General features: G+C 38.6%; 2 protein-coding genes across 2 annotated transcripts; both read left to right on the top strand.

Moving 5' to 3' along the window:
• Positions 1-1,550: 1,550 nt before the first annotated feature.
• LOC112223971 (homeobox protein Hox-B6b-like) lies at positions 1,551-3,209 on the top strand. The gene is made up of 2 exons (XM_024387267.2): positions 1,551-1,977; positions 2,538-3,209. The coding sequence occupies exons 1-2, from the start codon at positions 1,551-1,553 to the stop codon at positions 2,789-2,791; spliced, it is 681 nt and encodes a 226-aa protein (XP_024243035.1). The 3' UTR covers positions 2,792-3,209.
• A 1,124-nt stretch (positions 3,210-4,333) lies between these two features.
• Positions 4,334-6,550, top strand: LOC112223972 (homeobox protein Hox-B5b). The gene is made up of 2 exons (XM_024387268.2): positions 4,334-5,066; positions 5,590-6,550. The coding sequence occupies exons 1-2, from the start codon at positions 4,484-4,486 to the stop codon at positions 5,835-5,837; spliced, it is 831 nt and encodes a 276-aa protein (XP_024243036.1). The 5' UTR covers positions 4,334-4,483; the 3' UTR covers positions 5,838-6,550.
• Positions 6,551-13,192: the final 6,642 nt, after the last annotated feature.

Raw genomic sequence — 13,192 nt, 5'->3', positions numbered from 1 at the left:
ATCTAGGGGCGATAATAGGCCTACATTTGGTGGCGGTGGCACCTCCAAAAAGGCTTCTTTCCTAAAGAAATCCATATTACTTTTGAGTTAAGGGTGTATTCGTTCTCAATTACTTTATTTCCATGATTTACCAAGGTCAATAAATGCATTCAGTAACACACACACATATACACTCAATTGACATATTGGCACATATTTTTTTTTTATTTCTTTCGTTTTTTATTTTAAAATTAAACAAAAGCAAACTGATATGCATTTTGCACAGAAGCTATTGAAGTTGAATAACTGGCATTCTGCATACAGCGAAGTCGTAGGATACTAAGCTAAAATGTTTGATTAGTTGTTGAAACAAAGGCCTAATGCTGTTGAAGGAAAATTGAATGAGTACACATATAAACTATTAACTTGGCTCAGCAAAGGCGTGCATTCCTGACTTTGATTTTAGAAATGACTTTGCATTTGGCTACTTGTGATAGATAATACGAAATGATTTTGAATTAGAAATTTGTGTTGACATGTAATTTTCAACAAGGAAAATATAATTTATTGGAAAAAGGAAATGCGTCATGTTGTAAAGAAAGTAGCTTTGTTCATTTACTTTTTAATTTATTGACCGTTTTAGTCATCCAGAAAATAACGATAATAGCATAATAATAATACATATTCAATTAAATAATAAAGGCCTACTGATAATATACTTGGTTTTGATCCGTTGGAAAATAATTTTGCCTCTGTGTGAGCATCTGTGCGTTGATTTGTCCGTGTAGACGTCTTGATCGTGTTTTAGTCTTTATCCGCCAAGTATGGGAATGCCTAGAAAGCATAACGAACACGTTATCTTATGGAATGAATGATGAAACATAAATGTTATCCAACAGTTTAAAACAGCTGCATAAAAGTAGAGATTCATTTAGCTGCAGCAATGTAATCCCACTGGGCACACATACACTGGTTGAATCAAGCGTTGTTTCCACGTGTACTCAATTAAATTACGTTGAACCAATGTAGACTAGACGTTGAATTGACGTCTGTGTCCAGTTGGATATGGCCACTTTTCATTGTGCAACTAGCCTGCTTCTTAGTAATCAGTAATTTACATTTGTGGGTAATTGAAAGTGACAACCAGAGAACAACAGCATTATTCGTCTCAAGTAGGACTACAATTGATTTTTTTTAAGGGGGGGGCGGTGCTGCCAGCATTATACTATTTATTTATATAATTTGTTTGCATCGAAATTAAGAACGAAAACGAAATACTTCAATTTTGAATAATCGAGGTAGCTCATTTGATATTTGCCTGGGCGCTAAGTTTCCAGTCACTGGTGACCCCTGTACGCAACATGAGCCTCCCAGGAGGGCAATATTGCAACCGCAGACGTTCGCTATTGGCCAGACGCTGATCAGATGGTACAGTTCCCTTCTGCCCTATTCAGTGGCATCACGCAAGCCCCCTTCAGCTAGAACCAAATCTCCGATAAAGTAATGGCAAAACCACTTGGACTATAAAACATTACAAATCATATTCCTCGGAGCATACGGTTGTTCATCCAATGAGTTCCTATTTTGTCAACTCAACTTTTCCTGTTTCTCTGCCGGGAGGACAGGAGTCTCTCCTGGGTCAGATACCATTATATTCCTCCGGATATACTGACCCTTTAAGACACTTTTCTAACGCTACATATGGAGCTGCCAATATGCAAGAGAAGGCTTACCCAACCTCATATTACCAGCAAACCTCTGGTGTCTACGGTCGCCCCAGCACCAGCGCTCCCTGCGACTACCCAGCTGGAACTTTTTACAAGGACAGTGACCGTTCGTGCGCTTTCGCAAGTCGAGAGGAGCAGCCGCTCGTAGTAACTCAGGATCAGCGCAGGTCAGAGTGCCTCGTGCAAAATGTAAACATAACCACTGCTGTGGACGACAAGTCTTCTTCTCTGCTTTATCCGTGGATGCAAAGGATGAATTCTTGCACCGCCGGTGAGTGAAACATTTTTATTTGTAAAAATTGTTTTAAACTTCTGACCTGTTTACAATCAGCATGTTGCCTATTAATCATGTGACTACTGTAACAGCGTTGCCTGTCCACAATATATGCATTCAGATTTTAGTCCATAAGTAACTGTTTCTTATGCAATTAAGACGGGGGGAAATCATTTCAATTTTGAAAAAAGCAATAATTCTACAAGACATTGTGTGAACACATGCATGATGTATTGGATTCAATAGCCTAGGACGTGATTCACGTGAAAAATATCTTAACAGATAGATAAACTCGTTTTGTATAGGAAACAAAATGTTGCTAAGCTATGTCAAAATACAGTAGTCTATCATGTGAATCAAAAATCATTACTATAGGCTAATGGAGGCAAATGTAATACATCCAATAATAATAGTAGTCTATGATAATAGTTATTAATATGGATTATAACAGTATAGCTTATAAAAGTGATAATAGTGTAAAGGTTATAATCAATATTTTATCCTGTCTTTGTTTCTTACATAATGGCTGACTTTTATTAGCTTTTCTTTTTTTGCAGGGACCTTTGGCAGCAGTGGGCGCAGGGGCCGTCAGACCTATACTCGATACCAGACTCTTGAGCTCGAGAAAGAATTTCATTTCAATAGGTATTTGACCAGGCGTCGTCGAATCGAGATTTCGCATGTTCTATGTCTCACTGAACGCCAGATAAAGATTTGGTTCCAGAATCGCAGAATGAAGTGGAAAAAGGAGAACAAAGTTATGAATCCTTCGAAACCCAGCGACGAAGAAGAGGAAAATAAGACAGATTAAAAGACACTGAATAAATAAGCTACACAAGCCATAACTGTTGTAACATGAATTGAGAGTTTTTGAATTTTTGTTGTTTTTCAGAAAATAGCTGCATAGGCCTACACATTTTTGTGAAATATGTCAATAGGCCTAGACTAATATATTTGCACGATTAAATAGCGTATGTAGGTTAGAAACAGGTTAAAAACAACTGTAGGCTAGCCTATTCTTATTTTATCGTATTTGTGTTTTTAGTTTTGTAAATCTATTTGCTTGACAGTGAAATAAATACACTCGCACATAATTGCAGGGGCACCATTTTTTGCAGGGGTGTTGATGTGCAACAACAGGCCTAGTCAAAATGACACGATAATTGTTATTTATTTCACCAGGTTGCAACTGCGACCTGGCCAAGATAAAGCATAGCAGTGTGAACAGACAACAGAGTTACACATGGAGTAAACAATTAACAAGTCAATATTTTACTAGGCAAGTCAGTTAAGAACAAATTCTTCTTTTCAATGACGGCCTAGGAACAGTGGGTTAACTGCCTGTTCAGGGGCAGAACGACAAATTTGTACCTTGTCAGCTCGGGGATTCGAACTTGCAACCTTTCGGTTACTAGTCCACTAAGCTACCCTGCCGCCCCACAATATACATTGTGTGCAAAAGGCATGAGGTAGGCGAATAATTACAATTTTGCAGATTAACACTGGAGTGATAAATTATCAGATGGTCATGTACAGGTAGAGATATTGGTGTGCAAAAAAGCAGAAGAGTAAATAAATATAAACAGTATGGGGATGAGGTAGGTAAAATTGGGTGGGCTATTTACCGATAGACTATGTACAGCTGCAGCGATCGGTTAGCTGCTCAGATAGCAATAGTTTGCTTCAAAAATGTCCTTAATATCGATACAAGAGAGAGGCTTTGTAATAGCCCATTGTGTGTTGTATATTGTTCGTTTTGGCTTTTACATCGCTTTGTCATGTTCAACTGAATAATGTTTTGACAAGTTATTTATTGTGCACTTGCACATCTGGATGTCATGTGTGATGTAAGCAATGTTTTGCCATCTTTTATAAATACAAATAAAGCATTGTATAGTTGTGTGAATATTTAATAGAGCGTTTGATTGTTTTATTGATGTACAGGCTGGTTTCATAATTATTGTATTATTATTATTTCCTGTAAATATTGACATAGTTGAGCAAGCCCAACCTTTAGTCTCTCTCTCTTTAATGATCAACATGCTAATGTATTACTATAACAGATTACTGGGATACATGTCTGAGATACCTGTTGGTAAAATAGTTTAGCTTACTTTTATGTCCGAGAATGTTCTAATAAATTAAGAATGAAAAAATCCTGCATAGCGTCCTCACTGACAGTTATCTCCACGGCCAGTAGATGACGCTGTCTGCCTACTTGGATTTTAGGGCGCAATGGGGAGGCACCATTGATTTGAGTATAACGACCATCATTTCGTCATCATTTGTAACCATAGAGCATGAATTACCTCTTGAAGTCATCAGTGAGAATTTACGACTGGTCAACAAAGGCACGTGATTCCCGAGCGCTCTCCCATATTTGGCCGCATACCTGGCAAAGTTCAGTAGGCTTCATTGCTATAATTCATGATTACATCATAAATCGTGAAGCAGAGGATTATAGCGACAAAGATCTACAAATCGAGTCTTTAAAAACAACCAAATGAGCTCTTACTTTGTTAACTCGTTTTCAGGGCGCTATCCGAATGGCTCCGACTATCAGTTATTAAATTATGGGACTAACGGCGCTGTGAACGGTACGTTTAGGGATTCTGGCATCATGAACTCCGGGTCTTTCGGCTGCAACTACAATGGCATGGACCTAACCGTAAATCGCACCAACACTGGTAGCCACTTCGGGGCTGTTGGGGATGATACCCGTGGTTTCCCGTCCACGGGCACGGACGCCCGGTACAGACAGCCGACCTGCTCGCTCTCGTCTCCACATCCACACCCCCTGCCTTGCGGCACCCCCGAGTCTTTGGAAATAAAAAGCCCCTCTCCTCCATCTGACCGGACCACGACCTCGGGCGGCAATAATAATCTCAACAAAGGCAACAACAGTCATTTCACAGAGATAGAGGATACCGCCGTTGTCTCTGAGTCCGAGGAAGGTGCACACACAAGCAGCACGGCTGCCCGGGCGCAACAACCACAACAGGAGTCCAACGCAACCTCCACGACGGCAAACGATTGCCAAACGCCACAAATATTCCCTTGGATGCGGAAACTGCACATTAACCATGGTACATCTTCTACTGTGTTTTGTGGTGGTCTTGCTTTGGAGTCGATTGCATGCTTGCTGTTGTTTTTTGCTATAATCTAAATTTGTAGCATCATAAATCTGTCAAGTGTTGCATGAACTCGGTAAGGTCACTAAGGATGGTATATGGCAACGGATGGGGTAGTATTTTAATGATCATTGTTTTTTGACGGGGTCCAGTGCAAGACAACACATAATAATTGGTAACCTATGCAGGAAATTTGAATTGAAAACAGTATGAATTCAGAAAATTACTGTTCGAATATTGAATTTAAATGTTGGACAATTGGTGGGTATTTATATTTATGGCTGGAAGCAAGTTCTATTTCTGGTTCTGTAGCTACAATACGTGCATGGCACGCGCCCGCTTGCAGCCTATTCCACACCTATATCTGCTCCATATTTCGTCTATTCTGTTGACTAAACATGTTTATTCTTGTAATGTTTTAAATTATATTTCCCCTATGTGTTGTCCACTTCTAATTTTGATTTCCCATACAATTTAGAAATGGCTGGACCTGATGGGAAAAGGGCCCGAACAGCGTACACCCGCTACCAGACGCTAGAACTGGAGAAAGAATTTCACTTCAATAGATACCTAACCCGGAGGAGGAGAATAGAGATAGCCCACACTTTGTGCCTCACGGAACGACAAATAAAAATATGGTTCCAGAATCGAAGGATGAAATGGAAGAAGGACAATAAACTGAAAAGTATGAGTCTGGTTACAGGAGGTAGCGCGTTCCATAACTGAGCTCGAACTGCAAGTGATGATAAGGGGGAATCCGGAGTGTAAAACTAAAGCGCAGCACCTTTCGGCATGTTGTGATTTTAGACGGAAAGATGTTCTGTGGTCTTAAACAGGCGTTTAGTTTTCCATTGTGTTATGGTAACCTGTAGAACTTATCTTTGGAAATAGAGGGGGAAGAAAAAAAGACTAATTGTCGAAGGGTTTAAAGCCATGTCCTCTGTTTTATCTCTTGAAGGTTGTCATGTTTCACGTGAGCTCTTATATTGTGTAAACCGTCTAACAGGTGTAACGTGTACAGTAGACTATGTTTCCACACCATATGCTGCTCTTCATTGAATGTAAACCTGTAGATGATGGGATCATTCAAAGCGCTTTAGTGTACGTTTTAATGCTGTATTTATGCTTGATTATCGTGGCCAGAGCCTTAGGTTTTCAAGGAGGTTTAAAAATACAAGTATATATGTTATGTAGACTATATCAAATGCACAAATATATCAATTGTAATTGTTTAGAACTAAGTAGTTATTATGTTGCATACTAATGTGAATGTAGGCTATTCAACATTTCAATGTGATCCATTAGTAGTGGACAAGGAGGGAGTGGTAATTCTGTGGATTAGCCTGTAAGGCAACAGTGATGGTAAACATTTTGCCAATTAAGCTTTTTGTATTTGTATGTGAATCTATAGAGCTGGAAATAAAGTTGCTCTCCATCGCTTGATATATTTGAAGCAAAGTATTGCAATTAATTCACCTCTTCATTAAACATATTACAAAATAAGACATTAGCCCCACAAATGTTGAATGCAATATTGAACATATTCTATCGACACAAATATCTACAGCCTAACACTGGTGAGCGTAAACCATTCATGGCATTTTGTACTACTTGTGTCAACAATTTAGACCTAGCCTACTTCACCTTGCCACGTTCAAACAAATTCTCTTCATATAAAACATTTTTCTATAGCTTTTGTGCTGTTTTAAATTAATATATTATATAATAACACATTAACAAAAATAATTGCCATAGACGTTTCTATGCATACTATCGTTTTGAGATTACTTTTTGGGGCTAGATTCATACGTGGATTACATTTGAGTCAGGTTTATTGTTGATTTAATGTGGCAAGTATTTGCATTGTTTTAGTCCAACCTATATTGCCACTTATAAAGTGCCCGACATCATTTCAAGTCTATTGGAGTCATTATTTTTGCAAGCTGGCCTTCTTTACCAGAAAAACAAACGTTGAGCCTTTTAAACTTACCCTCTAACGACTTTGAGTTGAGTTGCTCTTCTATTTGCTTGTATTTAGATATTCGTTTCCCCATCCAATGTCCCAAGATGTAGGCTGTTTTACAGGTGCATGGCTCGAAGTTAGTAAATGTCTCCGTACCATAGAACATATAACCCCTTTACTGACTTTGAAAGGTCACGTGGGGTCCATAAAGTTCGTTCTATGGTTTTGGGGAGTAGGCAATGTACTATATAATTCACATTCTTTAAGGAAAGTGACGGTTTAACTGCTGCGAGGGGATTAGAAAGGGTTGTGGACTGGATAGCACTAGTCTTGGGATTGAAAGTTCATATCAGAAATGCAGTGATAAAGTAAAATAGGTATTCCACTTTATAGGATTATAATAAAAAATATTTATGTTTTTCATGTTAGAATTAGCCTCAAAATACATTATATTAAGAATCCATGGATTATAATCGAATTATTGGCTACCTAAACGCCAACAAATAAGAATTAATTAATTATTTTTGTGCTGCGTAAAATTAGAAAAACTGGGGGAAATGCTGTGGCTTTATGAACAGGGCACTAAGTAATTACATTTCTAGATTGACTTAATTGAACCTCGTGCAGTCAGTGTAGAGGTTCTGATATGAGAAGGAAAATTAAAGTCAACAGTTGCTTTGATGGAAAGTCAATGTAGGCTTTACTATACTGCATATGGCTCAGACTGAATTCAGAAAATTCGGGAAAAATCTTGATGTGAAATTCAAGTCTGTATACAAAAACTGGACCGTCTTGATAAAAGCGTATGGCCTAAGGTATAGACAGGAACCTGAGGAGGGGTTTTGTGTCGATCTCCAAGATAAGCCGTTGAACGTGAGTCTAAGAGTGGATAGGTGAATCCACTAATAACTTTGGGGACCAGACCTCAGACGATTTGAACAAGTTATGCTGGATATATGAAGATCTAACAATATAAATGTTAGGCTTTATGATTCTATAAACGCATCACCCACTCATCCTGTTTGTATAGGCTTGTGTATGCCAAGCTTGGAATTACGTACGACTTGTGTACTTGTAAACTATTTTACATTGTAATTAGGCCTACGCGTTGTTATAGGTGCTTTCTCGCCTTTGCTTTATAATGCATCATGTATTTTCAAAGTTTGATATTTTTCCCATTGCGTACCTGACCAAATTGTATAAATTCAACCATGCAATCGCAGTTTTGCGTAGTGATATCCAATCAAATCTAGGCCAATATGAAAACACTGTTTTTGAAATCTTTCGTAAAAAGCTGTAATCTAATAATCGAAAATTCAATTAAATGCAATATTCCAGAAGATGTCGGACACTTTTTTTGCTTTAAATAATTAAGCAAGATTTTATTAAAAATAAAGATGCTAAAAGCACACACACGCCAATGTTTTCCATTGGGTTGAAACAGTTCCACTATTCATAACTGTTAAATAGCCATTTAACCAGGGTAATGAGTATTGAATATTGATAGAGGTAATCTGTGCACGGATCTCATTAATAATTCATAGACCTGGGATCAGAGAGAGGTCACTAGACGAGAGCCACAGTCCACAGACCACAGATGCAAAGCCGAGGCTCTAACCTACAATACCAATAGGCCTGTTTCTCAGACACCATCCTCGAAATACATAGGCCTACACGAGACAAGTCTGAATCATTTTTTCATGTGTGCTTTTGGAAGCGTAAATCCTAGCCTATGGAATTGTACCTTGTGTATTCTGTATGGATTTATGCATACATAATTCATGTTTTGTGTTGAATTGGCTGTTTCGTTTTTTTTTTAAATTTCTAGGCCTACTTATTACTAAATAAAATACAATTGCAAGGATATTATTTACACATGTATTAGTGTGTAGGCCGATTTTTTTTGTGTGTGAACATTATTAGTTAGGAATCAAGTTTCATATTGAAAACACATTGGGAGATCAACATATTATTTATTTCTCTGAAAACATGTCTTGCAGAAAATGCAATCGAATACATTTTTGTATATGCATGGATAGATGGCATAATAATCTTGCCTCACAAAGTGACCTCAAAGTAAATCTTAAAACATGCGATTTGAGCAGATAGGCCTATGCGTTTTCAGTGACGTGTTGTAACGCCACCTGCACACCAGCAGAGCGCGCTTCAGACCGGGCTCACTGTTATGGCTCGCAATCCATCTAGGCCTATGAACATGTTATAGCCTACAAATGGATCACATTTATGACGTTTAGATTACTCAAATGTTGTTTAAAAGTGTGAAAATTACGTGTAAAAATGTCTGATTATAAGACAATGGCCTATATTTCCAATGAGGGGCGATACAATTACATTTTCTCGAGTAACATGTAAAAACCTTCTGGATTAAAAATCATTCATTTTATTCGGAATTCTGTTTTAATGAATGCACGGTCTAGGCCTATACATACTGTTTTCTATTTAACTCTAGTAAATCACTATACATTTCATTGCTGATCTCTTAGGCCTGCATTATTCAATATCATCGAACAAATCAGAAATGGTTAATGTGTGAGGCCTTGAGGGAGGGGTGAAACGCAGGTCACAACGTCTAAACAAATATTAAAATGCCATGGGATTCGTGAGGCGCGCGGATCATCAAAGGCTTCATGTCAAAAAACGAGATTAATCAGAAATCTCTTGTGTCCACCTCTTAGGGGGCAGGATTTTCACGATGAAAGAGCACCAGTAGGCCAACTACATGCTTTTTGAATAGGAGAGACAAGTGGTGTTTGCACGGGAAGGCAGGACCAGTGGCCATATGATGTGATAAAGACCCCTTTTCTGGTTGAAATCTTGATCACAACTAGATTAAAACGTATTTTTCATGACATCTTTTTGAAGTCATGAAAAATAGGCCTACATCTTATTTTCGTTGATATCTGGTCTGATTGAACTACTGACCAGTTATCTAAATGCTACTCAAATAGACACCAATCTATATGAACATGTGCATGTGTTTGTGGGCCATGCACGCTTTGGAGATAACCTAAGACACTAGAGCCATTACAAGTATTACAATTGGAGTAATGTTCTTTTTCAGCAGGGTTTGCATGATTCAGTTTAAGCACAATTGGAAAACAACAGCTGGCAGAGCGCACCAACGCGGGTTAGGGTCTACTGCACCCAGTCAACACGCTGGACTCTGGTCTATTCCGTTTTAGACTCGACATGGACTTGGATTCAAGGGGCTTCATGCAGGCGAACTCTTCCCGAGTCCGGCAGAATCACATTACTCTGGGTTCCGGCTACTGGGTTCCAGCTACTCGGGCCGTGTACTCACTTCAATTTATCCTGCCCGATTAACTTTTTCAGGAGTTGGGACATTTTATGTTTTTATTGGGCAGGTGTTGAAATACCAATTTTACAAAACACTTTTTAAATAGATTTCACCTCCAAGTCATCGAATTTATCAAAACCAAAAACGTGTGACAGTCTCTGCGGTCCTATAGCTATCAGAGATGGTCCGTAATTTAGCGAATCTCTGATGCTATAAACGCTTTTGATTTTACAACAGTCTATTATGGCAGTTTTTCGTCGTTGCAGTCCACCCAATTCAAAAGTGCACATTCACTTCCATAACATGTATCCAAGGCTACCAGCAAGAAAGGTAAACATGCACAACCATACAGGATACCCTCACAAAAATTCACTGCCGTTAAAATGCAGTAACACTGCAGTACAATTAAATAATGATTGTTTAATTAATGCTACCTGGTAGCTTGCTGTGTGTGTTGGTTTCTAATGGTAATCTTTTGTCTGTTTTAGCTAATTGCACTACTAACTGTGCTGCACATTTTCTTCTGTTCCACTGAATGTAATTTTGATGTTCTATTATAACTAACTAAATTCGTTATCAGAATGTAACAAATAACACATAGGCCTATGCCATTTATTTAAATATCCTACTACAATCCACTAGGACAAAACCCCTTTTGTATCGCATTTATTTCCATCAATAATTAGTCAAAAATATTATTCACCTGAATTTGACACTGATAATATGATATATTTTCTCGTAATAAAGATTTTAAGCAACATAATGTGTGTACTAATTTTACTTTAATTTCAGTAGCTAAATAAGGAGGTAGGCATATCTACGGATGTCCAGAGAAGACATTCCTTCGTTATGTCAAGATCACAACTTATTTATCTCATCATCACTACATAACAAAAGTTGTTTTGTGTAGATCACAAGATAATTTTCTCATGATCAAGACATAACGAACGTTGTTTTGTCGAGATCATGAGATAAACTCTATAAATAGGAGTGTTCATATTGTTGATAGATTGATAGTATGGCTGAGGAGGCAGAGCCTACAGTGGAGCACATACGTTTTTATTGATTGTTATACTAAGGGATCAGATTTCATGCTAACATCATGCTTTTATTTGTGTTTGGAGCTAGAATGTTAGCAAGCTAAATTACCCCTGTTTCGAGCTAAGAGCTAGTGGGGGAGCTAAGCCCCCCGTGGGGCATTTAAGCCCTGAACAATACCTGACAGGCACGTCTCCCAGGCTGTGTGCCACCCTCAAGACCACAGCCAGTCGCATGCAAGCAACAACGCAGCTAACTTGGCTAGTCTTGTGAGCTAGCGACCTAGCTAGTTAACTAGGTAGTCTTGTTGGTTGTTAGCTTGCATAACTAGGGTGGCAGGGTAGCCTAGTGGTTAGAGCGATGGACTAGTAACCCGAAGGTTGCAAGTTCAAACCCCCAAACTGACAAGGTGCACATCTGTAGATCTGCCCCTGAATAGGTAGTTAACCCTAGGCCTTCATTGAAAATAAGAATTTGTTCTTAACTGACTTGCCTAGTTAAATTAAATTTAAATAACTGATATGTGTATAATTGTAAGGGTCACCATGTTTTATGGATATTATTTACATTTACAGAGTAGGTGAGCTCCATTCCTGACAGGCTGATCAGATTCAATTTCAGCCTCAGATCTTGATCAGATTCAGGATTATCAACCTGTTTCATATGTAAAGCTCCTTGCATGCATTTTAGCAGTCAGTGCATTATGTATATGATCAAGAGTGAGTGCACTCTATGCTGGCAGTCTGATAAGATTCAATAGCAGCCTCAGAGGCTCATAAGTCAGGATGCCGCCTTGTAGGCTGTCTGCAAGGAGCCTTACATATCAAACCGCCTACAAGGCAGCATCCTGATTTATCAGCCTCTGAGGCTGCTATTGAATCTGATCACGAGCTCACCCACTCTGGATGATATGCATCAGCCTATAATGCGCTGATAGCTAATCTGCCTGCAAAGAGCCTTACCTAGAAACAGCCTACATAACAGCATCCTGACTAATCAGTCTCTGAGGCTGAAATTGAGTCTGATTAGCCTGTCAGGAATGGAGCTCACCCACTGTCAATTTGAATAGTATCCACAAAACATGAAGTGTCCCTTGTAATTATACTCATATCAGATATGCAAGCTAACCACCAGCATAGATAACAAGCTAGCTACCTAGCTAGCTCACAAGCCAAATTCGCTGCATTGTTTCTTGCATGTGATTGGCTGTGGTCTTGGGGGCTGCACGAAGCCTGGGAGACAGTACAGCCTGTCAGGCATGTTCAGGGCTTAAATGACCCACAAGTTCATTGTGATCAATGCAGCCACAGGGCTCCATTGATGAGGTGGTTATCGTGTATCTGAACAACTGAATGGTTGATGTGTGGTATTTTTGCTTATCTCGTGATCTCGACAAAATGTATAGTGATCATGAGTTAAATAAGTTGTGATCTCGACATAATGATGGAATAGTTTTTTTATCCATATGTCCTGACTTCGGTATATATCAGTTCAAGCTAAAACTTGGATTGAAATCTGTGCCTTGCGCGCAGCAATAGATATATTTTACTTTTGTAAGTAAATCGGCGGTTAGTTAGGGAGAAGAACATCAAGGAAATATTTGCTAATAAGCTAACATTAGCTAACTTGTGTTAGCTGGCTAATTTTAGCTAGCTTACATTAGCTCTCTGGCTAATCCTCCATGGACATGGTAAGTTTTCATTTTTACCTTTTCTAGCTAGCTAGCTAACATTTTGACATTATTATATCTGTTTAGTTAAT

Source organism: Oncorhynchus tshawytscha, linkage group LG25 (assembly GCF_018296145.1).
Source record: "Oncorhynchus tshawytscha isolate Ot180627B linkage group LG25, Otsh_v2.0, whole genome shotgun sequence".
NCBI classification, from domain to species: domain Eukaryota; kingdom Metazoa; phylum Chordata; class Actinopteri; order Salmoniformes; family Salmonidae; genus Oncorhynchus; species Oncorhynchus tshawytscha.
This window is presented reverse-complemented; position numbering and strand designations above follow the sequence as displayed.

Coding starts and splice junctions, on each gene's coding strand:
- LOC112223971 (XM_024387267.2), top strand. CDS start 1,551: ATGAGTTCCTATTTTGTCAACTCAACTTTTCCTGTTTCTCTGCCGGGA. Junction 1,978..2,537: donor GATGAATTCTTGCACCGCCG/GTGAGTGAAACA, acceptor CTTTTTTTGCAG/GGACCTTTGGCAGCAGTGGG.
- LOC112223972 (XM_024387268.2), top strand. CDS start 4,484: ATGAGCTCTTACTTTGTTAACTCGTTTTCAGGGCGCTATCCGAATGGC. Junction 5,067..5,589: donor GAAACTGCACATTAACCATG/GTACATCTTCTA, acceptor CATACAATTTAG/AAATGGCTGGACCTGATGGG.